The 27234-nt window shown below is 40.7% G+C and overlaps 1 protein-coding gene and 1 long non-coding RNA gene across 4 annotated transcripts in view; one reads left to right on the forward strand and one right to left on the reverse strand.

Annotated features, from left to right (window-relative positions):
- LOC311252119 overlaps positions 1-19403 on the forward strand; it is a 41522-nt gene extending 22119 nt beyond the window's left edge. Inside the window, exons 2-3 of the long non-coding RNA XR_014621492.1 lie at positions 15358-15451; positions 19317-19403. This is a non-coding gene — a long non-coding RNA (uncharacterized lncRNA). The remainder of the gene's footprint in view (positions 1-15357; positions 15452-19316) is intronic.
- Positions 11325-27234, reverse strand: part of stim2b (stromal interaction molecule 2b) — a 45610-nt gene continuing 29700 nt past the window's right edge. For 2 of the 3 annotated variants that reach the window (XM_084344971.1, XM_084344973.1), the window contains exons 4-13: positions 23002-23113; positions 21255-21366; positions 19575-19690; positions 19306-19483; positions 19032-19209; positions 18532-18693; positions 17287-17387; positions 15388-15626; positions 15054-15297; positions 11325-14004 (exon numbers count right to left, since the gene is read on the reverse strand). In XM_084344971.1, coding sequence (XP_084201097.1) covers positions 13368-14004; positions 15054-15297; positions 15388-15626; positions 17287-17387; positions 18532-18693; positions 19032-19209; positions 19306-19483; positions 19575-19690; positions 21255-21366; positions 23002-23113 — 2079 coding nt within the window. In that variant the 3' untranslated portion in view covers positions 11325-13367. The remainder of the gene's footprint in view (positions 14005-15053; positions 15298-15387; positions 15627-17286; positions 17388-18531; positions 18694-19031; positions 19210-19305; positions 19484-19574; positions 19691-21254; positions 21367-23001; positions 23114-27234) is intronic. The other variant, XM_084344972.1, reaches the window with a different exon arrangement.

Below are 27234 nucleotides of genomic sequence, written 5' to 3' on the forward strand. Positions count from 1 at the left end.
TACCTTTCTTCATCTAACATGCTGTGTTTCATCTGTTATCTTCCTTATCATCCTGTCTTATCTCTATAATATCCAATAGAGCCTAATAACTTTAAAAATTATTGCAGTTTACTGTCAGTTTCTGAAGATTTTAGAAGGATGGGGATGAGACATTATTCCACTATTATGTTTTTTCTTCAACAGTAGCAGCGGTCTCACCACCTACATATACAGTAGCACAGCACTGACAAATTTGCCGGACAGAGAATGAAAAATCAGTTTGAATAATTCTGCGTGGGTGTCCTTTTTAAATTTCTGGGCCCAGAGCTGTTCATTCCACTGATTGATTACTTTAAGAAAAAGCAAATCCCATTTCAATTACTAATTTTACCCACGGCAGCTTCGATTATACTTAAATATGTATGAATGTCACATACGCAGTCACTAATCACAGCAAGCCTGCAAGTGAAACTGTGGATTAAGAAAGAATGTATATGTTGTATAACTCCCACGCAGCCTTCTTAATCCCTACATATCCAATTTTTGCACAATTGGAGGGATTTGCGCAAGTTGTACATGACAGATGAGATGAAATCGAAGATCAACTTTCGTGTTCTTTCTTTCTCACCTTCTTTATTTCTCGCACCCAGCATGTTATTCATCAAAAACTGATCAAAAGTCAATCTCCATCATGTCCGTGTATGATGCACATACCTGTGTATCTTCGCGTTGGTGCAGTTATCTTCCCTCGCAGCCAACGCTGAAGATATACAGTAGGAGCTTCATCTTTTCTGTCTCATCCTGCGCAGGGGTTCCTGCACTGTGTCACCACCGAGCTCAAAGGGGGAATCTGTGACTTGATAAGTCCGGGTAACATCAAGGAGAGGCGATGTTTTATTCATCTGCACAAAGCTCCTGAATTCACTCAAATCAAATTCGCCCGCCTTTGTTTGAGAGATCAAGCTTGAGGTTTGACACATATAGAAATGATTGGATTTCTTAGACTTATAAAAGAAGGAGGAGGGAGGGAGAAAGTTATGAGTTCGGCAGAGGACAGGATGATGGTTTTAGGGCAGTTTAATGAGAACAGATACACTTTTAAATAATGTACGAAGGAGTTCAGTAGCTGAGCATGTTTGTTTTCTGTCCTGCAAATTTGTGATTTCTTTCAAAAATGTCCATAACACAAAATCTTGGATGAAATCTTTTATTCTTCTCTGTCTCGCTTTTGGGTTTTCACTCTCTCACACAATCCGCTTCAGCGCCGTCTTTTGATAAGTCAGCCGCTCTCACATTCGGGTGACCTTGGCACCCTGCTGATTCACTTGTTTTGTTTGCGATTCTTTCATCCTGTGTATTTCTCTCTCATGCCTCTATCCTTTCAGATTCTTCCATCCCTCCTCTCTCTCCACTCTGATCTCCTGCTGTCAAAGAAATTCAAATAGTTTTCTGAGCAGCGCACGCGGAGGTCAGATGTGACTTGCAAAAATTTAGGGTTTGTTTTTATTCCCAGATTGGACAATGCAGTAATTGCCAGGAAGGTCCCGTCACACGATAAGTGCTCAATAAACCTGAGCCGAGCCCTGCAGGAATTCAAAATGATTAGGAGTGAGTTTTTATTAAACACGTTTTGGGTTTTTATCTCATCTCCTCAAATTTTCATTTTTTGTACTTTCTTTTGTTCTCGTTTTATCTTCCGTCTTGTTTCACTGTGTTTCATCAACTAAAGTAAATTAAACTGAACCCCCTTAGACTCACTTCACGTATCACAGCACCGACTTGGAGTGTCAGCCAGGCTCATAATGTGATCCAGGTCACTGCGGCAATGTCAGAGTTACAGCGTTGTCGAGGTCTGAACTCCGAGCCGTACAACCCCTGTCACAACCGGTTATTGGAATAAAGTGCCTGATACTATAGCTACAGCACAGTAAGTAAAAACATTGACTTCTTTTTGGAAGGTTATACATAATCCTTTTTTTTTTTTTTTTTAAATGAGAGCTGACACAAAAATTGGAAGATAAATTTCAACCTACCATTTTGTTTTGCAGTTGATGCAGGGAAATTATTTGGCATTAACATGTTTGAACAGCAGAATCACAAATTCTTGACTCGGCTAAAATAAAATAACCTATTTTAATACCGTTTTTAAACACAGCTGTTTGTATGATGCATAGTGATAAGGTATTGTATCTGCTTAGTAGATAGGAAGTTTAATATGACCATGGGGAAACAAAATAAACTTCATACACCTAGGTTACATGTAAACCTACAGCTAACTTTGGTTTGGTTCCTTGGTTATGATCATTTTGTTGAGCAAGCTAAAGTTTTTAACATGATAACAATAAGGCAACCGCAAGATATAGTTGTTCATTGGGAGCAAAATATCATACGTTATAAGCCAGTTGTTCTGCTGCTGTCTGGCTATCTGTTGCACTACTACTAGACTACAGAACAGCTTTCTTTCCTCAGCCTGTGAGACTGTCTAATTCGTCCTCAGCGCTCCACCATCAAGACAGTTTTAATTTTCAGTCCCAGGGACAGGCAGTGGTCACATTTGCTTGTGTAGATCATGTAGTGGCATCAGTATTAAAGGTGCACTATGTAGTTTTGGGAAAGAAATTTTAATCGGAAAAGAAAAATCTTCATTGACAAGTTTTACTTTGTTTATATGTGGAGGACCCTGCCACTTTTCTAGCTTCAGACAGTGTTCTGGGAACCTTATTTTCCTCAGAGAACAGCTTGTTTATTCAGTTATGGAAAGATATTTATCAAATGATACGAATCATATTATCTTATTAATATTGTAAGTATAACCTTTCAGAGTTTGAATGTCTTTACCAAAACTACATAATGCACCTTTTAAATCGAGACTCTTTCATGACTCTTTCACTATTTTTTGTGAGTGAATTCCTGATTTATACATTTTCTAGGACTGATAGTCAGTATTTTGAAAGAAGACAAAGGATATGGCAGACTGCTGCAAGATAATGCCATTAGTTCCCTGAAAAAAATTTGCAGTTCAATATTCTCACCCTCCAGCAGATTTTACACATAAGATTAACTTATTCTTCAAAGAACAAAGTGAACACGAATCCCACACGATGGGAAAATAAATAGATACATAGAAAAAATGAAAAAGAAAAAATAGATATCTAAATAAAACATGAAAGAAAATTAAAACGTATTAACAGATATCCAGGCAGTGAAATGTTATAAAACACAGCTTTTTTGAAGACTCACATATGAGCCCTTCGAGGGACTTCAGTCCAGATAAGTCCATGGAGGTTTCTCTGCAAAGTTTGTGCAGCCTCTACTCCAAAGTAATTTAAGAAGGGATCTTAGATTTCATACAACACTGAAGGTTTGTCTTTGAGCCAGGAGAGTCCTATTATACTTTGTAAGCAGAGTGAGAGTCTGAGAGATCCACCGAAGTTCAATACACTTTCTACAGTAGCATCAAATAAAAGAACATGGAGCTGTTTTAACGCATGTGCGGTTGGAGATTCAGTGCAGAATGTAATACAAGAATACAAGACAGAGGTTTTTACCAAACCACTGGCAGGATTAAACTTTTTTTATTTATTTTTTTGCACCCGCATTCCCTTAATTCAGCTTCTCAGTGTAGCTGTAGTCATTTTTAATGAACGCACGAAACAGTGCTGGTATGTAGTAAAATGCCTGGAAGAGGTCAACAGATTTTCTTGTCTTTAAACCCAAACACCCTGCGTATATAAAGGTGGATACTTGTGCTGTTTATACACCTACACAGCAATGTGCTGTAATTACAGATGGAGGAAGAGAGCAGAAAGAAAGGATTATTATTTAGTGCTTCTGTCTTCTGAGCAGTTCGTGATTGTACATCATTATGTAAAATACATCTCCGGGCCCCTCATTAGCTGAACATTAACTCAGTGTGCAGCCAATGTTGCTGTAAAGTTGCATGTAATGTAGGTGATCTAAAAAGTATCTAATCTTGCCCTGTTATTACACTGACTGTAAATACCCAGAGTGTAAGTGGGAATGAAGAATGAAAGTCACTTGAGGCTGCAGACTGTACTGAGTGGAGGAGTCCTTGTTAATCAAGTGAGTGCCCGAGTCAGTCAGTCAGTCAGTCAGTCAGTCAGTCAGTGTCGCGTCACATCTGTTCGACCTCAGCGTGCCTCGGCTCTAACTAACTGCCTGGACTTTATCACATCTCCTGACACAGTGTTGACGATCACAACGAGGTAATTGCCTCAGTGAAGATGCCGACACCTATTAAATTACCCAGACTCCCTCGCAAGAAGATGATTTTTGATATTTGGTTGAGGCCCACTTTGTAGCCGCGGTGTCACTCAAAGAACTCGACTGTAACTATCAAACATAATTTTAGTTGACAGGCAAAAACATGACAATTAGGACTCAGCTTTTTGTGAATCATCAGTGTAAACAGGCTGGATGTGAGCGGGAGGACAGAGGAGGAAACGGCTCAAAGGCAGGAAGCATCCTCATATTGTCTTCTTACAGACCTAAACAACATACAAAAGCACAAAGGTTGTTAAGTGTGCTTATATTTCTAATTCCAACTCGTTTTAATGCTTTGTATGCCTTATACTCAGATTTTCACAGGTACCATGTGTAGGATTTAGGAAAGAGTCATTGTGTTTTTGTTACCTTAAAATGAGTCTTATATCTAAAGAGGCAGAGCGGGTCATCTTCCACAGAAGACATGTTCCTACAGTGGCCCAGACTGGATAAACCAAACACTGGCTCTAGAGAAGGCTTTTTGCAGTTTTTCATATTTTTATCAGCCAACGTAGAGGAGACTGAGATGAGGGGTGTTGAGTTGGTTGCAATCTGCAAACACACTGCACAATGCTGCTGAATCCTACACACCGGACCTTTTAGTCAAAGCAACAACACCAAGTATTACAATCAAAAGTAAAAGTACTCCAAATGATGTAATGACTCCTTCAGAGTGGTAAATTATGGAGTCTTTAAGAAAGAGAGAAATATGGTATTTTTTCTTTTATTATATGCCCACACATTAAGAAATCAATACGAATACTTTAAGGAATTGAGGGGCTCCCACTCTAGTTTTTGCAGGGAACTTTATCCCAAAATTGTACTTGAGTGCTGGAATAAATGTGCTTTAAAACCTACCTTGCCTTTCTATGTGCAGGTCACAAGTCTATGATGGGGCTGACACATACTTTAGTAGACAGACAACCATTAAAACTCACATTCACAGAAGGAATGAGAAGATGTGTCAGTGTAACATAAAAAAATATCTTCTTACTAAATAAAAAAGCACTCATAAAAATGAGATTCTTTTTCAGCAGTACACTGTGTAGTAAAAGTGAAAACCTCAGAACCTTTGTGACTATTATAAGTACATGAAGTTTGGTTGGTATCATGCACATGTAGATACTTTTTACCTGCAGCAGTGGGAAAAATGAGCCAATGGTTGACATTGCAGAAGGAAGTAGGAAGAAGGAAGTCTCGTGCTCTTGACAGCACAGGTTGTAAACATTAATGGCAGCGTCCTCGGCTGAGCTCTGTTAGCTATTCTCTCGTCAATGAGTAGATGCCCACTTTATTCTGGGTGATGTAGTTTGGTAGAAAGAAATAAGCTCTTTCATGACACCGCTCACAACATGGCGTGAAAATTATCTAGAGAAACCAGGTCATGATTTCTGGAAAGAAAGTTTTTTAAATGTATTTTCTTTTTCTTGTAGTACCACAAGCTGATCGCCATCTAGTTCCATTATATTCAAGAGTTGGCAGACATCTCTGCAGCTGATCTGTCCAGAACTTTGCAAATCCACACAAAACAACCTAGATGGATTAATAGCACTACAGGTTAGAGGAAAAATACACATTTTTGAATTTGGGGTGAACTGTCCCTTTTAATATGTGTAACAGTATGTTGCTCAGCCCAGTATTTTAAATCAAATATGAAACTCACCAGTGTTACGTCTTAAAAGATTTGTATCCAGCTGCTGTGATATCTTTTGCCCCAATCTTCAAATATTTCATCTTATTGCAGGCACATCGGGGATTCACCACTCTATATTAATTAAACATTGGAATCCCCCAGTGGCTCCTCAGTAGATGCTTCGTTATATTTTCTAGACATGTATAGCTCGACAGGCAGAGCACGATGGGTCAGGAATTTAATTCACATTAAATATGAACGGACTCATGATCCTGAAAATGTGTTTTGGATAAAACTGTCCAACCTTTGTCCTTACAGGCACTTCAGGAACTTGAACACTGCATTAATATAGACAGTTTAGAGTTTAAACCGTGAGTCAGGCGGTAAATCGGAAATAGTGATCCTGCGTGATGCTACGTGTTTGTGTCAGCTGGAAGGTGCGTAGGACTGAAGCTCTGATTGCCGCTGTGATCACCTATCCAAATGTGATTAAGCTCTGTTTAATCACACCAAATAAATCAGAGCGCCATCATTCAAGTCAAAAGATGTTTCAGACGACTCCGGTCCTGACAAACATTTTTATGATTTGTTCATTTATATTAATGAGGTCTTTGATCTATTTCAGCTGCTTCAGGGCAGACAAATTAAACTCATAATTGCTTAATAAAAAGATGTGTGCAGTGCTTAAGTGTAGTGATTATTATTTTTAGAACCTTTGCTAAAAAATGAGAATGAATTCAGGGATGAATATTTTTTCACAAGTTCCCACTTCTGTGTGTTTGAACAAAATGTGCTTCTTATTGAAAGGTGTGTGTGTGTGTGTGTGTGTGTGTGTGTGTGCGTGCGTGCGCTGCCCCAATGAAGAATCTCATTTGATCATTTAATCACTTTTGTAGCACACCGTAAAGCCACGACTATCTTTGTGGTACTTTTGTGGAAACCGGCACTGTAAGACTGAAATACTCTCGCTCTTTTGATTTGTCTTGCTCTTTTTTTTTTCTTTCTCCCGGTGACCTTTTCAAAGACATATTTCTCTCAGCTTTAATCTCCCAAGTATAAGTAGTAATGGTGCTTGATCTTCTATGCATTATTTAGTCACAATCCTGTCCCATATAAGCAGGATTCTGGTGATTTATAGGTCATTAAAACTGGGCTAAATTTGGTAGGTTTTTTAAAGTTGGGACCAGCTACACACTGAAATGTCATCTACTGTTAATGCCGTTACGTAACAAAGACATCTAAAAATCATTCACCTTTCAACCAATTTCAGCGAAGTTTTATGATGTACAATTCACCAAAGCCGTGCCCACTGCAATGCTTTTATTGTTTCTTAAGGGCATTTTTTGACATAGGCCTACAGTGTAATCACCTAATAAAATTAATGGTTAGCATGTTAGCAAAAAATTACCTATTTAGGCCTACACATCCAGCACATTCAGAGAAACATTATATAATTAATTTGTTAGTCATGTTTTGGTCACCTGAGGACCTGACCTTTTAGCTTTGTTTTTGGTCTGCACCAGCTCGATAGGGAAATATGTGGCTCCACCAGCTACTCGCTAACTTTATCTGTCGTTTGTGCTGTAGTAGTTCAGTAGCAGTCGTGTTTTTGGTCTCTGGATGAGTCCAATAACCACGATTCTTTTAACTCTTTCACCTTCCTTTTAGCGTGACCACTTGCTGAGTGAAATGAGTGACTCTCTTGCGGCTAAATGCTACACCAGCTAGTCACTATAATATTATCTGTCATTTGGTGCTGGACAAGTAGTGTACGGTGGGTTTATCGGACCTTTTTGCAGAAAACAGCTGCATGCTGCGGCCAATAACAATGCTAACAAAACAGTGAGAATTAACAAAAACAGAAAAGATGTTGGCCATAAAACCAAAACAATTAGCAGAATGATGCTAAAATGCTGCAAAAGCCATTCATATAAGTCATGTTTTACTTTATTTTTTAAGATATTTACTAGTGTAGCTTTAAGTTACAATCCTGGTTTTATACAAAACATGAGACAGCATGTTGCTTTGGTTGAACCTCTTCAATCAAGCCTTAAAGATGTGCTCTGATGCCTCTCATTGTTCAAACCCAAACTCTCTCTCGGGTAAAGCCTGCACTCTGTAAACCTCTATTTTGGCTCGGCTCTCGCAGACGCGGGAACAGCACGCTCCCGACTGAAATGGCTTCATTATACTGTACCACAAACTGGCTGCAAGTCTATCTGGCAGAGTTTTGGAGCAGAAACACTCATTTGCACCGAGCACGTCTGGTGCCAAAGCTGACTTTGTCCGTCCCAGTCTGGGTAAACATGGCAGCTGTCAACATGGACTAGCCCAGGCTGTTTGGGAACCCAGCTCTCTGCTGCAGTTTATTGTAATGGTTGTGAATGAGAACATCTGCATCTGCATTCCAGCTGTTTTCCTCGTTATGAATCAGTTATTATTATTTTTATTTGCGTCATTCTTTTGGTATAATTATGTTTCTAAAAAGGTCTTTCCTCCTTTATTTAGCGCTGCCCTTTCATACCTCATTCCTGCACTGCTTCCCTTTTAAAAACATTCCACCTTTCCTTTTTTTTTTGCACATGAAAAAGGTAGACGGCAAGCCCCAGTAGGTCACAGTGCATTAACCACACTAATAAACCCATTACATTGCAGTGGAATGGGATCCAAACGAGAGAGGGAGAGGCTGCTGGGTGATGGGGATAAAGGAAGGAGAGAGGCTGAGTTTGGCAGAGAGGAAAGAGTGGTATACTGAAGAGGGAGAGATGAAGCTCAGTGGCAGGTTGGGTAAAAGCCTCACTGATGCACACTCACTTTACGTATATGTGCGCCTTTAAGCCCCTGTGTCTATTCATTACCTCTTCTACTGGCATTCATTAAGAGGAGGATCTGCCATCTTCTGCCAGAGCGTTGCATCACTCTCCGCTCCTACGCCGCTCCTCTTTCTGAGCATTAGCGTCATTGTGGGGCCAATTACAACACTGCAGCGCGATTCAGGGCCATAAATATCCACAACGTGTCCCCAACCTGCAGTGCTCCTGTGAGGAAAGAGAGGAAGCAGATAAGAGGAGGAGAATATGGGACAAAAGGAGCAGCTGAATGTGTTTTTTTAAATGTACTGCTCCAGAATCAGATCACAGTGAGCGTGTTTGTTGCAGAGTGGATAGTTGTGGCTGTCAAAGCAATTTATGATTTAGTATCCGTTCTGTAACACAAGTAAGGAAGGAATTCACACTGAGTCATGCACCACTTTAAATGAAAGCGCTATTGGTTACGGTCCAGGATAGTGATTAATTGATGAATTGATTAAAATGCAGATTAGCAGATACAATGTCAAGGATTATGGTCTGTTAACATTATTATCCATGTCCATATCATAGAATCATTGTCAAATGTATGTGGACACCCAATCATTATACCAATATCTGTTGCGGTTTTGTAGGTGTTTTTAATAGTATATTAGAGTTTGCAACTTCCTGGAAAAATTATTATAAATGATGATGACTCATGCTGCACTCGGGGGTGTATATTCATTTTTCACCCAATAAATGATTTGTTTATTTTATAAGGCTGCCATTGGATGTGATATTATTGATTGCTGGTCAAAACCCCAACTTTATAACTTGTACAAGAGCACAACTTTACTTTGGTTGAAACTGGGTCATGTTTTATGGAGAATATTTGCTGCTTTTCCCTCTGCTGCCCTCGGTCTGCTCTGCCTTGAGCAGCTCTGGACAGATAGCTTTACTGGTTGCCAAAGTAACTGCTAACAAACCTACTGATAACCAGCAACTTCTCAATGGATGAGAATGAGATGAGAACGATGACAGAGGACAGTTGCAGTACCATGGTGATTTACTAGGCAGATACCGGTAGCTGTGTTGCTGAAATAAGCGCTAACTGCTGCTAAATGTAGTTAGCTGCCATTAGCTTGGCGATAGTATCGGAGATGCGAACACGTAAACTATGCCGAAGCAAATAGCACTCTTAGCCGTTTCATTCATTCATTGCCATGATTTGCATTTATCATTATATAGTTTATTATACTATGTAGGTTGGCATTGTTGGTGTATGTTCATTAACTAACAATCACTTCTGGATTTGGTTCTTTCACGTTTCTCGGGCATTGTGCACCTTCGTGGTAAGGTGTTACAAAAATGCTCATAATACACTAAATTGCACTCTTTGGGTGTCGATTGGAAGATTTTCAATGGCGATTTATTTAATACTGTTCAGAATTGGAGGATTTGTTCGCAATATGCTGGATTTAGTTATCAGGAGGGCTCTGAATATACTTTACTAGATGGAAAAAACAAGTCTGCTTCTGGTCTGTCAGTCTTCACCGAACACCCACAGACACTCTGTATGTTTCTCTGTAAGGGAGTGGCTCATATGGCTGGCTACCTCTGATGCTCTGCTGACACCATGTGGCCGTCACGATAACTGCACCTCAGAGGGGGCCGATAAGGCGGGTCGGTGTGAAAGGCTGGGATTTGTTGCTGTGTACAGTAGTGCCCAAACAACACATTCATCACCAGTAGACGTCCCCGCTCCTCTCCTAGTGTGCTGAATTGATGAACCATCAACACAAGTTTCATCACATTCACTTTATATTGATAAAGCAATCATGCATGCTTCTCTTCTCTGTATCACGGTTTCCTCACTCTCAAGACAAATGGGGTGTCAGAATGATACTTTTCCCCACACTTCTGCGCTCTGCTGTGAGGAGGATGTGGATTCAAACGAAGGGTCGGGGCTGTTGTTTAGAGGGAAATAGATCAGAGTCTGAGATCCTCCTACAGTAGAGGAAACGTGAATTATTTACTGCAAATATCCCCAAATTTCAGGGTTATCTTGAGATTTCTTTGTTTAATTAATCTGTAGAAATTGATCGAGGTATAGATGACAAATGTAGTACTTAAATATTACATTTGATTAACAATTAAGAGATTATTAGCTGTTTATTGATTTCCTGTTTGTTTTAATTGAGTGTACATTTATAATTATCTCTTGGTTTGGTGTTGTACAAAAAAGGCAATTTGAAAACATTTTCTTAGTCTGTGATGGGATTCTCAGTCATGTCTTCATAGATATATAGATGAATTAATTATAAAAAATAATAGTTCCGGCTTTAAGTATGTCCTGATTTTTAAAAGGTGCCTTGTAAAAACCTTGTAAAAAAAAAAGACAACATAAAATTGTCGCTGCAGAGGCCGTTATTAAAGAACTCCTGTATAGAAAAGACATAATAAAACTGTAGGTTAGGCTGATAACTACCCCTCATGACAAATCTCAGCTTGGTGCCCCTTTTAACATGAGTAAAAAAGTCTGTCCTTAATTAATAATAATGTTTAAAACAATCTTTTTCCAAATATATTAAAAACAGTAGACTAGAATGAAACACTGCAGCAAACATGACTCTGAAACATACGAGGCCTCCATTTTTTTATTAATTCTTCTACAGTATACAAATATTCACACACAAAATGTTCTCAAAAAACCCCTAATGTCTCGTAAACATTCATTTTCTCCTCATCTTTCAGTTCTGTCTTCTATTTCCTTCATTGTGTGCTGTATTGCCACAACCTTCCAAATATATATATATATATTTCCTGTAAAAACAGAGGCCGCTGGATCCTCACGTCATCGTGTCGTCCTGTCACCTGCTCACAACTCGTTCACGGCGTCGACTCCCCTCCTGACATTTTCATCGCGTCGCCCTTGTCACGGTCGTCACATGACCCGTCAGGTTTAAATTGCAGCAGTGACAGCCAGGTCCAGGATGAAGGGAGGAAGGCAGAAAATCACAGTGTGAAGCAGGAGCTCTTGACATCAGTGCGCTCGGTGCAGGCCCAGAGGTGAGGAACAGGACCGTATTGCATGGGTCGGCTTCGAGCTTTAGTGTGGGTGGGGGTGATGGGTGGAGGGGCAGGTCTAGGTGTAGCGCACAGATCTGGATCAAATAGTTCCTATTTTACTGGACAGATAATCCTTAGTGTTTGTCTTTAAAAAGCCTGGAAACAAAGATGGTAGAGGCCACACCGTCACTTCCTGGCACTCCAACCACAAAAAGAAATATTTGTACAGACAATTTGACCAACATCTGGTATTGACACCAAATTTTACAGGGTTGAGAGGGTATTTAAGACAAAAAATGTAAATGGTATGTTGTCATGGCTACAAGACACAGTTAATCAAGTAATGAGGGACAGCAAGGTTACAGGGGAAATGACTGGTGTGGGGTAAATCTGCATATTCAATAAACTTTCTTCAGTAAAGATCAGTTCATAGGAACCCCCACCAATATAAATCTATTTAAAAACATCTATAAGAACATAATAATGTGAAAACAAAGTATATATATATTTATTTATTTATTTATATATATCGAGACATCCATAAGTAGCAGCATTGAAGATGGATCATATAATTTTGGCTCTGGCATTATGTGCTGCATCTCCACTGCCACTGCCCATGCATCGTTCTCATCTCTATAACTTTATTCAATATGTACTCCGCAAGCAGCGGCTCTTTCCCAAAATACCAGGAAAGCAGTAGTGCAACAAACTTTTAGCAGGTTTTTTTGTTTGTTTGTTTTTTTTCCAACGGGAAATTAATCAAGTACACGAGTTTAGGACTCAAAGACAAGATGCAATCCATAATTCGAAGGCGGAGAAGAAGTTCAGAAACTTTGAGGAGAAATTGTCAAAATGATGTTTTAAGAAAGCCGTGATCTTCATGTGCTGCAGCCACTACTTAAAGTGATTTAAAGGGACAGTTAACCCCAAAATCAGAAACACTTTTTTCCTCTTTCCAGAGGTGCCATTTTTCAATCAAGATCGTTTTGGTGCGAGTTGCAGAGTTTTGGAGATATCGGCTGTAGAGATGTTTCTACAGCCCGATATCTCCAAAACACTGCAACTCGCACCAAAACAATCTAGATGATTATATAGCACTACAGATGAGAGGAAGAATATGTATTTTTGATTTTAGGGTGAACTGCCCTTTTTTAAATATTTTTAGCAGGGACAGCAAACATCATTCTGCACGTTGTGTGCTTTTTAATTACATTTATGGACTGCACCTTTAGACCCTTTACACATAGTGGCTTTTTGGTTCAAACCAAAACAAATAGAAGACAGTGAACAGGTCATGAGCTCAGGCTGTCTGGATGACAACTCTCACGACCTTTGACCTTTCTTTGACTTTTCCTTGACCTTTGCAGGCTCCCCCTGTGAGGCTATGAGTGACCTAAATAAAAAGGCATTATTGAAAAATAAGGCTACCAGTCTGAGGCGTTTAAAGGCACCCAGACTGAGCTACATTCCATCTTCGACAACAAAAAGAAGAACACAAGAGAGAAAATGAAATGTTTTAGCTTACAGTGATGTCCATCTTTTTAGTATTACAGCTAAAACTTTAGATTTGATTTCTCTCTCCGTCTTTCTCACACTATCTCACTCTGCGAGTTTTATTTTTTCTTCTTAAATAAGCTTTTGATTTTAGAGGAGGAGCGCTTGATTTTCTCTCCATTGTCGCTGGAGTCCTGGGAGGAGGTGCTCTGGAGCTTGTATTCCCTTCCCACGCTCCGGCCCTCCGAGTCCAGGGAGGTAAGAGACGGGTAGCGCCCCACGTTGGGCAGCATGCTGGCGGGCAGCTGGCCGAAGCTGTAGGACTTCTCCAGGATGCCGTTGTACATGCCCTTGCCCGTCTGGGTGGTGACGCTCCCCTGTGAGAAGGTCATGCTTTGGGACTCTGGTATGATGCGGGTGAGGTCTGGCGAGCCTCTGTGTGCGAACGGGTGGTGCTCCAAGGCGGGAGAGGGCGAGGTGGAGGGTGGGCCAGAGGGGGTGGTGGCCGGAGTGGGAGGCAGGGGGGGAGGCGTGGAGTCCCTGAGACTGCTGCTGCTGCTGCTGCTGGTGTGGGTGGTGGAGGTGGCGGGGGTGGAGGCCTGAAGCTCCGCGCTCTGGCTGAACAGCAGCAGCTCCTCTCGGGAGATCTTGCGGTATGGGGTGTCCGAGCCCGGCGTGCAGGGGTTGTGCAGCGACTTGCGGCCCATGGAGGAGTTCAGAGAGTCTGTGTCGGAGCCGCACTCCTGAACCGGGTCCCTGAGAGAGGAGAGCAGAGCAGACGGTCACAACTCACGAACGCTCTGAAACTATTTGATCAGTTTTGAAAATGTTGCTAATTTTCAACTACAAAATGTCTGTCATGATGTGTATTTTGGACATGTACTTCATAAAAACTAAAGAACGGGAACCTTTAAAAAACTCTGTTCATAAATATTTAATATAAGGTTGTGTCACAATTTTAATTCTGAATCTAAAATCATTTGAAATTAGAATTTCAATTTAATTAACAAAAAATCAAAAGCAGGATCGACAATTGTCCTTTTGTTTTTTTCTCTCCATTTTGTCTACCAGGATGTATTGTTATCAGACAATTTAAATGTAGGTTTATATTTAGGTTATACTTTTTCAAGAGAATTTTCATCAAATTTAGATTTTGGATGAATCATTGTTCTTATATTGGCATTGCAGGCAAATATATGCGGCCCTGTGCAGAGGTAGGAGTTATGTAGAAATATGGTTATTGGAGTGAGTGTTAGGTTAATCTACATTTTGCCTACAGTTAAGTCCAAGTATAAACTAAACAGACTAGTATAAGGTATTGAATTTGAGACTCTCTCAGACCCTTTAATGACCCCCTGTATGCTCTTATACTTAGTGGGAGCTTGGGGGTGACATACACACTCCTCAGGGGGCAGTAGGTAGCGGGTGGGAGTTAGTGTCAATAGAGGCCCAAAAGCAAAACCATAAATCTGGCCATGTGTGAATTACTTTTTTCACCAACCAGATTCTGTGACAATTGTAATTCTTAGCTGATATTGATCGCTATTACCTATGATTTGTTTTTTTTATTGAAAATGATAACTGCTCCAAGAATAGCATGAATCCAAAGGTTTTCTTATTTCATCAGAATGTAAATTTCTACTTAAATATTCTTGCTGTTTTGTAGTTACTGGCCACCATTTGTCATGAATTTCACATGAATGTGACCTTGCTACATTGTGTCATGTTGAGCTTCACGTACGTACTAGATGGCACCGTTAAACCCCCAAGCTCAAAGCATCAGTGTGAATGTCTGAATAAAACACCTGTGAGTCCAAACTGTAAAACCATTCCGCGGCGTTCCGGCCACCGCTACATACCCCCTCCTATCCGAGCTGAACATGATATGTTCGTCGTCTGCCTCGGGGCGATAGGAGAGGGAAGAGCTGGCCATGGACAGCAGGTCGGGGTCCGGGGACATCAGCGAGGACTGTGGGGAGCTCAGCAGGCTACGGCGGGAACGACACAGACTGCTGCTGCGGGTCAGTGGGGGCCGGATCAGCGTGCCCGCTGGAGGACGACACAATATCAGAAATTATATCACAACATATTTCTTTCATGTCATTTCAGGTCACCAAGATCCTCTGGTGTTTTACTCACTTGTGAACTGTGGAATGATGGGAGGCGTGTCCTCGTCCAGGTCGTCCACTCCTCCTGCGATGGGGTAGGGAGGCACCGATACTCGCGGCATCACCACCCAGCTGTGGTCTGAGTAGAGGCTGGCCGTCAGGCTCGGCAGCCCCGAGTTATTGACCACGGGGAAGTTGCAAAGCTTCTCGATCTGCTGCCAGCGGTGCAGACGCTCCCTCAGGCACGCCGTTACCTCTGACAGGGCTTTCCTTAAAAAAAAAATCACAGGTAACATTAGATTCTGTTTCTCATTTAATTCATCAGCATTTGGACAGTTTTGGCACACAGGCTGGTTGTATTAGGATACAAGACTTCTGCCTATTGAAGTTAAGTGGAATATTTAACTTCAATGTGTTTTTTGGCTTTTAAACGCAGAAATTCATCATCTGAGTGGCAGCTCCTTGATTATACAAGCCTCACAATGTTGAAAATAAATATATATAAACGGAATAAAACGAAACCAAGGAAATGTAAAAGCATTATCTGCAAGAACTCGATATTGTAGAATCAGATAGTGTCACTGAGAGTTTCATCCCTGAACAAACAGAACTAAAGTCATTGTTAGTGTACAATGGCACCAAAACCTTCCAGCATTTAATCTTCAAGCAGATAGTGAATCAATACCCTTCAAAAGTTTGGAAAAGCTTGATTTGTTACATTCAGATGGCTGAGAGGACAACTCTATTTATTTGATTGGACTTTCGTGCTTTGTATTTGGAGAAGAAAACATTGTGCAACAGTTCAGCCGGACTGACAAGTCAAGAGCAGAAAGAGAGAAAGAAGCATCTGAGCAGCAGCTGAATAAGAGTAGAAGAAATCTAAGTCACTGGTAAAATAAATTGAAAACTTTTCAGCAGGAACAGATCCTTCTCCCATCGCTCAAAAGCTCCTATGGTAGCTGTAAACACCAACACTCCCCTAGTTGGCTAGCTGCACGGCTTAGTAAGTTAACAAGCTATGAGTAGCCACCATATACATAGACGCTTCACTGAGCGGGTACGAATATATTTGGAAAACAGATAGGTACCAAAAATAACGCAAGTAACGTTCTCTGATGATTATAAACGTTAACTACTCCTTATATCTAGTATATTTTCTAATGTTTATGAGTGTTAACAGCTACCAGTGTATGTAACGCTGTTACTGTGATGATATTGAATCTGTGTCTATAATAACCAGATCCTGACATGTAAATGTGACATCTGGGGGAATAAAAAGCACTGATGTTCATATTTAACTGATTTCGGTGAATCGTTTTTATATCCAGTGATTTTAACTACTAATAATAACAATCATTTGGACAAAAAAATTATAGGGTAGAAAATGTATACTAAACATATAAGGAGTAGTTAACGTTTATAATCATCAGAGAACGTTACATACGTTTTTTTTGGTACCTATCTGTTTCTCAAATATATTCGTACGTGTGTGACTGGGTAAATGAGAGGCATTAACTTATAGCACTTTGTAGAAGGGCGCTTTATAAAGTTCACTCCATTGACTTGTATTAGTTCACAGGGCAGATCTGCCACATGGTGGCGACATCGACGTACGATTCAGCGCTCAGTGAGGCGTCTATGGTAGCCACAGTCATGGATGTATAACCAGAATACATCAATTATATATTGCACCTTTTAAAGAAAAACAATGAAATTGATAACATGCCATCAGAACATGATCTGCTGGTCAATATTGACCAATGACCTTTCTTGCTACACTTAGTATCAATAAGCACCATGATTGGTTAACAATACAGCAAATCAATATCTATGGCTAATGAAATGCACACATCTAAGACAACAAATTCTCTTGTAGTCACATTTGCCTCTTGAGCTGCTGTAAAGTGTGCGAGTGTGCTCTTTTCCTTACTTTGCTTCTAGTATCTTGTGGTCCACCTCATCCAGCGATGAGCTGTGGGCGACATGAAGAGTTCCGAACACAGAACCTCTTTTCTTTTTTATTTTCTCCGCCTGGGATTCAAAAACAAGAGAAAACATTTCAAAGTATTATTTAGACTGGAACAATATCAAAACACCATGAAGCTGTTCAACAGGCCAGACTGAAGGACATGAAGGACTCTCTAAACTGACGGACATGTGGCTGATGTCTTATGAACTCATTCATCAAACAAGCAATCTGTGATTTGAGTCCAACCCCACTTGAAGTTTTTATCTGAATCTGCAGCCAGAGTTAATTGAGTTTTAGGCAATTAAGACTTCTGCCAGATGCAAGTCATGAAAACAAAAATGGGCAACGCAATTAAAACACAATTTGGACACATCATTGAGAAAAACACATTTGAGAAAAGGATTATATAAATCCTGCTGACTTGTGCTGGTTTATTAAAGAAATAAGTGTTGGATGCATGGGTTGGGTTAAAGATGAACGATGCAAAAACATTTTTACAGACAAACTACGTACAAACAAACAAAGGGACAGAGCTTTTGAATCCAGTTTGCGAGATCTAACATGAGTTTTAGATACTTTAAAGCATCATATTTGTAAACGGAGCAAAAAGAAGGCAGGGTCTGATTTTGGCAGCTTTTTATTTGGTTGGCTCCTGTCAGTCAATACCCAGGACAAAAAAAGAATCTAGTGTAAGTAATCTCTTACAGTTTCATGTTACATTTAACTATAATTTAAAAGGTGCCAGATGCAGCGGTTGCTCATCCAGTTATGATTCTGGTTCTGGTGCCTGTTCAGGTCCCACATTGCGTGGCACACCCCTGGACTGAAAACCTACATAGCTCCTGTACTAATGACCTAAACACCAAAACTTCCCTGAGTGTCATGGACTTGGACAGGGTCAGCTAAAAAGAACCACGAGCTGCACTGCTAACTGAGCTAACTAGCTAACAGCAGCTACAGTTAGCCTGTAACTCTCGTGATAGCTGCCCCTTATTTGTTAGGAATATGAATTTTACAGGTTGCAAATTCTTACATATTGCACCTTTTTTAAATAGTAGCTGAAACTGATTTTCATGTGATTCAACTCCAGTAAAATCAGTTCCAGGCGTCTTCACTAATTTCCACAACTTATGAAAGTGCTTAAAATTAAAGTAAACCAGTTCAACACCTTACATGGTGTGCTGTGTACAACACTGCTCTTCTTACCTCTTCTTTGGCGACGCATAGCTGAAACTCAGCACTCTGCTTCTTGATGTTGTAGTACTGAACCTCCACCTCGTGTGTGAGCTGGAGCCACTTCTGAAGAGCTTCGGGCACCGACCGCTCCGACTGCATCTCCTTCTCCGCTCGCTTCAGAGCCTTCCGCACCTACGCGGGATCAATGTGATACATCAGGTTAAATTCACCGTCAAATATTTAAAACCTTTTGCCCTGCGAGATCATTGATCAAACACAGTAAGTGAGGGTGAATACTCGTTGAATTTTAAATCCAGAGTTTGAAGTAGAGAACTCATTACTAAGAGGAACTCTTGATGTATTGGTGCTGTATTTTTAATGCGAAAGGAAATGAGAAAATCTTGTGGTTTTTAAAGCAGGTATTTTGTGGAAGAGATGAACGTTTAACTTGTTTTAGCAGCAGTAATGAATACATTTGGATTCATACAGAGTTACGATACATATACTGCACCCCTCTGGCATCACTCTACCTGTACTAGCTCCTCCTCAGCGTATTTGAGTCGGCTGAGTTCACACTCGGCGCCCTCTCGCAGCTCTCTGAGCCTGTGAGCCTCCGTTTTGGCCCCGGTGATCTCGTCCCTCATCTTCTGCTCCAGGTTCTGCTTCTCCACAGCCACCGTCCGGTTCTCCTCCTGAGCCTTTTCCAGCCTGGGAGACGACAGGGAATACAAGACAAGTGTAAAACATATTGTTGTGGCATGGTGTTGCATTTTAATAGAAATCTGATGCCTTTCCTTGTCTTACCGGCTCTGCAGGTCCAAGAGGCTTTGCTCAGCGTGCTGCAGGCTCTCCAGATCCTTCATCATTTGGGAGATGTGCACCTTGCTGGACTTGTTCTGCACGTATGCAAACCAGCAGCCCCCAACCCCAATCACTATGGAGATCATCAGGACGAAGTCTTTCATCCAGTTATGTTGTGGACCTGCAGAGGGAGAAGATGGCTGGCTTTAGCAAATACAGTTTACACTGCAAATACTGTTTGAACATCCAAGTACCATTCAGTGCATACTTACGGAGAGGAGGCCCGAACAGCACTGCGTCTAGCGCCTTCAGGTTTAGTTTTTGTTTATGCCGCTGGTCTAATATCTTTAGCTGCATCGACATAAACGACGGTTCATTTGCAGCTATTCTGAAATATTAAAAAGAAGAACAATCAGTACTCTGCACAGAGAGATTTGAAGCATTTTAGTATCCAGTGTCTTATTTTGTCTTTGTGTAGATAGTTAAGTGTTTGTCTGTGTTGTTGACTCCTTGGCCTTTAAAATTTAAGAAATGTGCATTTAGTGGAGTCAAGACAAGCATTTTCTGCTGCTTGCAATCTGTAATCACACCACTAGATGCCACTAAATCCCACATACCGGATCAGTTTAATCAGTTGACTGACAAATCAGGATTTTATGGGTAATCACTCGGCAATGTGCAATCAAATACAACTGAACTTTTGCAGTGCGAAGTTCATTTGATTTTTAAAGGTGTAGCAAACGTTTGAGACATGTTGCATACATCTCAGTGGAGGACAAAAAGTGTTCTCTGCTGCTGAATGTGGAATATAGGTTGAAGAAAAGACGCTTTTGAAACTGCCAGAGTTGTACTGTTCCAGGAAGAGGTGGGCTATAGGTGAGAAAATATCTAAAAAAATGAAAAGGAAAAACAACGATTTGAGAAAACTTCTGAGCTCCTTTTCCTGTATTCTTTCTGTATACATAAAAAATATATATCCCAGGCCCAGTGCTGTAAAAAGTACCTAAAAGTCACACTTGAGTAAAGTAAGTCTGCAGGTAACACCCCTCGCTGGTGTCTTATGCTGCTCCTGAAGTCAAAAACAGACATCAAATTCTAGAGAAACGGGACGATGGACTGAATCTCGACTGCCTTTGGCCTAAATATATCAGTGTTGGTCCTAAAAGCCACGTATCAGTCAGATCCTACTAAGAAGTACAAACATAGTATGGCTGCAGGTGGGAGGCACGAACTTGAGACGATTCTCATGTGCCCTGTTTGACCTTTGTGACACCTCCGTCTCCTCATTTTTCCTTCCTCCCACATACCACCACCATCTTAAAGGGCTCAGACAACATGGCAGCCTGTGGAAACTGAACTCCTGTCACTGTGACATCACTTCATGAGTCAGCAACCCCATCAGCCCCGTGGCGTAACATGAAACCCCTCAATAACCTCCCCCGTCTACTCATGCCATATTGCAGTTTGCAGCAACTCAAATTCCACAAGTGTCCCACAGACGTCTGGCTTTCTTCTGTAATGTTGGCCCTGGGATGACTCTGTTAAATACTTCATCTTTACTGTGCCATTCAGAGGTTTTGGGGACATTTTGAGTGTTTTAAAATGATTAACAACCGCATCACCTGAATTCAAAAAGCATTTATAGATTATGATGATGGTTGCATTTAAGATCAGTTGACAAAAGCTTTTATGGCCTTGAAGAAAACCCGAAACCTTTTCTTATCCTACAATAGGAGAAGAGGAGGTAGAAGGATCTACCTGTTTCAGTCTTACTTCCCCCTGTGTTACCTTTCATGACCAGCAGTGGGCAGCATTCAACAGAGTAATGAAATCTAAAGGTGCCTTTGGGATTGTAACAAAGACCACCATAGTGTTACTGCTCTTAAACACACTCCACTGCTCACCAACAGCAAAACAAAGCATCTGGCACTGCTCCTGTGAGCTGCACTAACCGAGGTAAGGTGTTCCCTGTGACCCGGAAGTCCCGGAAGTTCTTCTCGTACTGCGGCAGCTCCACCGACTCCTTCAGCCACTGCACCGAGTCCTCTGTGGTCCAGTTGTGGACTGGATGAAGACGGAGGGAAAGATGAAACGATTAAACGTGTAACTGATGAAAAGAAACTAAAGCTGTTAAATAAATATGGGAATGAAAGGTACAATATTTTTCTTGTGAAACACTGGAGCAGGAGGAAATGGTAGAATAAAATGGAAATAATCAAGTACCTCAAAGTTGTACTTAAAATACATTTTCACATGTGGTATTTTTCTAAAACCAGCAAGGGTATGAGCCATTAACAATGATAGAAATGTGATTAATAAAACATTTAGCGTGAAAACAAATGTGAAAAATGAACAAATCAAGTGTTTTTACAGCATCTATGGTCGTGGCCGCTAGCTGGCAGTGGCCCCGCACTGCAACACCTTCACCAAACTCTACAGTAGGATGTTTATTTCCTACAGGGTGAGTATTTATTTCAACTGCTGAGGAAGCATGAGCTCACATTAAAAACTTCTTCCCCAACCACTTAGCTCTGCACATATTTTCAGAGTCATAAACAAACACCGGCATGTATAAGCTGAGGATGACAGATTGAGGTTGTTTGTTTGAAGATGATCACAGGAGAAAAAAAAAGGACTTTGGGTCAAATTTTGTCCCGTTTGAAATTCAAATACGAGCTGCATAATAATTCAAGTAAAGGATAGTAAAAACTACTCAGAATCACAGATGAGTTCCTTGAAAATACTCCTTGAATTAGCTGTTTACTTTTACATCATCCTGCAGAGGAAATGAGAGTCTACACTTCATTCTGGGTAAATATGCCCTTGAGCGTACGTCCTTCAGCAGCTCCCAGAATCCTACTTGGGTTTCCTGAGAATTACAGTAGAAAGTCACAAGGATTCTCCAGAAGGGCGAGTTGCTAGACTGCTGGCTACACAGTGTCATGTGTCATGTGATTTGGTGTATTAATATAGCGAAGTGTGTCTTTATGGAGCCTAAGGAAGGTTTATGTGACCTGCATGTTGCTTATTTAGTTTTTATTGTATTAATGTTTATTATTCTTTATTCATTCTCTATTTTCTTTTCTTTTGTCTTGTCATTATTTTGACTATAAATCAAGTTTTTCTTTGTGTTAGTATTGCACCCATGATGACACCCAGTGCGTGTTTTCCAGTTGCACTGCGTGACCTTTTACACTTTGTAAAGAGACACCACGCTCTTGTGTATAACCGCTGAAAATTGTGAATGGCAGCTCTACAGAAGGGATTTCATACTTAGGGACCGTCACCAAACCCCACCGTGACATCACTGTGACCATAGTGGACAAGGGCCTGAAGCTAGGGAGGACATCCTGACTGAGGATACGTCGAGGTAGCGACGTACTCTGAATGGGAACATAATTAACAAAATTAACATCATGCTCTGTTGAAGACTTGAAACTAGCAATTGAGTCCATAAACTGATTAGGAGATTATTTACTGAGTTAATAAATCAGGTTAGGCTTTAATACAATTGAGCTTCTTTTTGCAACCAGTGGACTTGTCGCCTTTCTTTTGAAGTTATCTCTATTGCATCACCAGCATTGTTGTTTTATGTCGCCTCTATCTCCTTTTCTATACGATTTAAATGGTTTAATACAGGCCAGTAAATGGTGTTTGTGTTAGCGCCCGCAGGGGCAGAGACCGTAGACTTCCATTTACCTTCAGAGGTCTTCCAGCCCTTCCACAGCTCCTCCACTGTGATGTGCTGGTCTTCACGGTGCAGGTTGCTGTGTTTGTTGGTTTGCTGCTGCTTCATGTCTTCTATTATGAACTAGGAAGTAAAGAGAGACAGAAGTGAGTTTTCCAGAGGCCTTACAAAACGTTTCGTTGGGTTGACGATGTCTTAAAATGAGTGTTTTAACTAAGAAGTCAGGGGGAGATACACATGGCTGAGGCTTGTCAGTGTATGTCCATGTGTGGTTTTGACAGAGAGCGCTGTAGAGAGCTGGCTTTGCCTAAAAGTCTGGCTTTGGATCCGTCTCTCCCTCTCACACACACACTTTCTTTTCGCTCTCCTTTCTTCCTTTTAGGGACTTTCAAAAGAGACACTTCCACCTGTGTGTGTGTGTGTGTGTGTGTGTGTGATTTGGGTTTCCGGATGTCCTCCTTTGGTCGCTCAGAGCTGAACGCCCCTGCAGAGAAAACCCACACAAACCCACCAAAGAATTGCCAGCGCTCCAGCAGGCATAAACAACAACAATGAAAAGGACCGTGGCTGACAACCAAACACCTCAAAGCATTCAGCTTGTAGCACCGTGTGTGTGTGTGGCCTTGGCATCGACTAAAGACGTTACTCTTACCACCCACCTGGTTTAGATAACTAATTAGCCTCTGATATTACTGCGGTAAAGTTTCACCGCTATTCTGAAAGCATGTGCTGAAGGGTGATTGCCTCTGTTGTATTACCTGAATGTTAAATAGACATAAAAGCTAAAGATTACTGTGTGCAGTTAAGTTTAGTTAGTTAAAGAAGTTAAGTTTTAAGCTTTCCCATGCAAAATGACAATTTAGTTGAGTATACACTTCAAGCAAAGATTAAACTGTTGGCCTTTGGTTTTGCATGTAATTCAGTAACACGACTGCATTGGTGTGGTTTGCAGTCGTCATCATTATCATCAACCTTTACAACAGGTTAGGGGGTTCAAAGTTGGCCAACTAGGATGAATTTTAACGTTATTTAAGCTAGTGTAATGAATTTTAGCTTCAAAATGTGTAACCCCTGCATCACCTAACCCTTTTTTGGGAAGTATTGGCCTAAATTTAAACAAAGTGAGTCACTTTTAGCATCACATGGTGAATTTGAACATAAAAGATAAAAGATCAGCTACTTTATAAATACGTGTATTACATGTTCATATTCCTGTCACTTTTCACTGGAGTAGCAGGCCATGACCGTCCTAGCATGGGCTAAATATGGAGCTGTAGCGAGAGCCTTTTTAAAATGTATTTTGTTGTACAGATTTAAACTGGTTAGTGAGATTTCAAGGTGCTGGTAGGTGTTTTTATTAACTTTGGCGCAAGATAGACTAGCTGTTTCCTCTTACTTCCAGTCTTTATGCTAAGCTAGGCTAATGCTTCTTGGTTCCAGCTCCTTAACGCACAGGAACGACTGGTATCAATCTTCTTATCTAACTCACAACAAGGAAGCAAGTAAACACATGTCTAAAACCTCTTATCTGGATACTTCCTTGTTGGAAGCCTAAATTATTGGCCCAATAAACATCTTAAAAATGCCCGAGTACTGTGTATAAAGTAAATAAACCTTTCCCAAGCTTGTTTATCTCATGGGACTACTCATAGATAAGGTATACTGAGGTTGCATGAAATGATTTAATATAAATAAATGACGCCACCCGGGCGAAGGAAGTTCTGCAGCTAGATGCTGTTAATTGTTGCTCAGGGACACATAAAGAGAAGATTAGCTGGTCGAACCACAGAGGAGTAAAAAGTCCCTGAGTTTTCAGGATGAGGTGTGATCAGTGGGGAATAAAATGTGCTGTCTGCTGCAGACATGAACACAGTACATGCTAACAAACAAAAAAACTTACTAACTGTACTTACTGTTACTAAAACTCGGAGCCTTTGACTCTGGAGTACAAAACTGCTGTCAGAGGAAGATTTCATAAGCAACATAGAGACTACAATATAAACTGCAGCAGCAGCAGAGGCTGTTTTTACATTTCACACCATTAATAAACCACAATAGTTACAGATCAGTGAGATTCACATCTGACTTGAGACGGACCGCAACACAGCTTGAGAAACGTCACGTGCCTGCACTGAAGATGGAGGTTATCATCAATGCTCGGCTGCGCCAGTTCCCTTTGAAATAATCCTAAAAGGATTCAAAGATGCATCTTGAACGACTGTACTTATCATGGACATACATGTGGCTGTGGGCATCATTTTTCAAATGCACCAGCGCTTTCACACATCTACACCGAGTCTGAAGGAGTGCTGTGAGTTTGACATTGAATACATAATGGCAGTCTGGTGTTGAGAGGCCGCCTGCAACAAGCGCTGAACGCATTCTTCCTGTCACAGAAAGAAATCTCCCTCTGTGATCAGGAAATGGTTTGAAAACGTTGTCAGATTCACTCCTGCACTCACTCACATGTATATTCTAATGGCACATTCGAGAGGCGGGAAGGGATGATACTTAAGTTGTCAGAGTGAAGAAGAAATGGTGCACCAGATGCTTTGTGAACACAGTATCTGGCGTCTCTCATATTGAAGGAATCATTGGCATTGAAGCACAGTAATGGACATTGTGAAAAGGGTGAAAATGAATGTCTTATCTCAGTGCATGGAATATATGTATATAAAAAGGAGTGGACGACTCCCATGTTTCTAGATTTCTTCACTTCTTCACTTGGATGAATCTCTCTGCAGGCTGTGGTATGAGGGCGCGCCAACTGGTGATGCAAAGTGCTTTTTATCAGCAGGCCAGTTCAACCCTCACACGCAAGCGTGGTGTGTGACGCACATCATTAAACACACATTCAACCTGTGTGTGCCAAAGGTAGGTGACGTAGCAATTAATACAAGACCCCTACTCTGTTATTTTGTACTTGTTGTATTTATTAAACCTGAAAGTCTTGTTTCCACTGTAAGAAACTCGATGGGTTTCCACCACAGGGACATTATTCGCTCTGGGCGGGGAGTTATTTGCCAAAAGTGCACTTTAGAGGTGGAGGTTGCAGGGCTAAACACTTCTGATTGGTCGAGTACTCGCAAGCATTTTATTCCAGCCACCATTTTTAAAATCTGCAGTCGCAAGCTAGTTTGATACATCGACATGGAGTTACAGAATCAGTATGAAATTTCAAGGCAATCCACCCAATAGTTACAAATATATCTTCGTTTGGGAATGAATTGGTGGATCGGCAAACTGCGACATTCTCAAACCACAGCACTAGCACGGCTGAAAAGATAAAGAAGATTAACTATTTCTCAAGAGATTCATTAGACTTAGATTAATGTATCCAGGATACAGGAGGGCTGTAGAAACTACAGATTTATACTGAACCTACAATAATCCTATAGTAACTCTTCAGTTGTTATTGTAGCCTGTGTTCACCTACGTCAAAGAGTCCACATTTGGGTCTGAAAGGCTCTTTCAGCACATCAGTAGTGGACAAAATACTCTAAGGAGCCTGAAAACTTTGCCCAGTGTTGTTTTTTTCCCTTCTCCTTCTTCTTACACAATACAAATGCAAATGAGCTTTCTCACTGACGTAAAGCCAGGAACCAACTAGAGGAACCAACTGTCTGCTGAGTCACTGTAGGGACCACAATGTGTGCAATAGTAGTCCAAACAAATGTCTTGCAAAGCCCTTAATGCTCACTGTACTTTATGAGAAATGAAGTCCTGCTGGCAACGGATGCAAACATTCGAGGACGTTTGCCAGAGCAGATGAACAAGAATAGAAAAGGACTGATGAATGAATGGACAGATTGAGTCTCTCTTCGTGGCCACAGAACAATCTTCTTCTTTGAAGTCTATATTTGTGAATTAACTCGACTATTTTCACTTTATCCTCACAGACATTTGTAAAAGAACTTCTTTTTAATGTAATCTCAACCTTATGGAGGTAAATTTAAGGGGTGAGGTGACATTAGAGTGCAGACGTGTTGATTATCACCACCAGTGTACAATCAAAGTAAAGTACTATAAGTAAGTGTAGGTATTTTGTTCTGAAGTCTCATTTTACTAGGGATTGATCGATACATATTTTTCAAGGCCAATATAAACACTGATTTTTAGTAATTACGGATGAAGTGTAACTAAGTACATTTACTCAAATATTTACTTGAGTATTACTGTTTTCTGCTACTTTATACTTCCACTTCACTTCATTTTGGAGGCAAATATCGGACTCCACTTCATTT

The sequence above is a fragment of the Pagrus pagrus genome (assembly GCF_965226575.1).
Source record: "Pagrus pagrus genome assembly, chromosome: 22".
NCBI lineage: Eukaryota > Metazoa > Chordata > Actinopteri > Spariformes > Sparidae > Pagrus > Pagrus pagrus.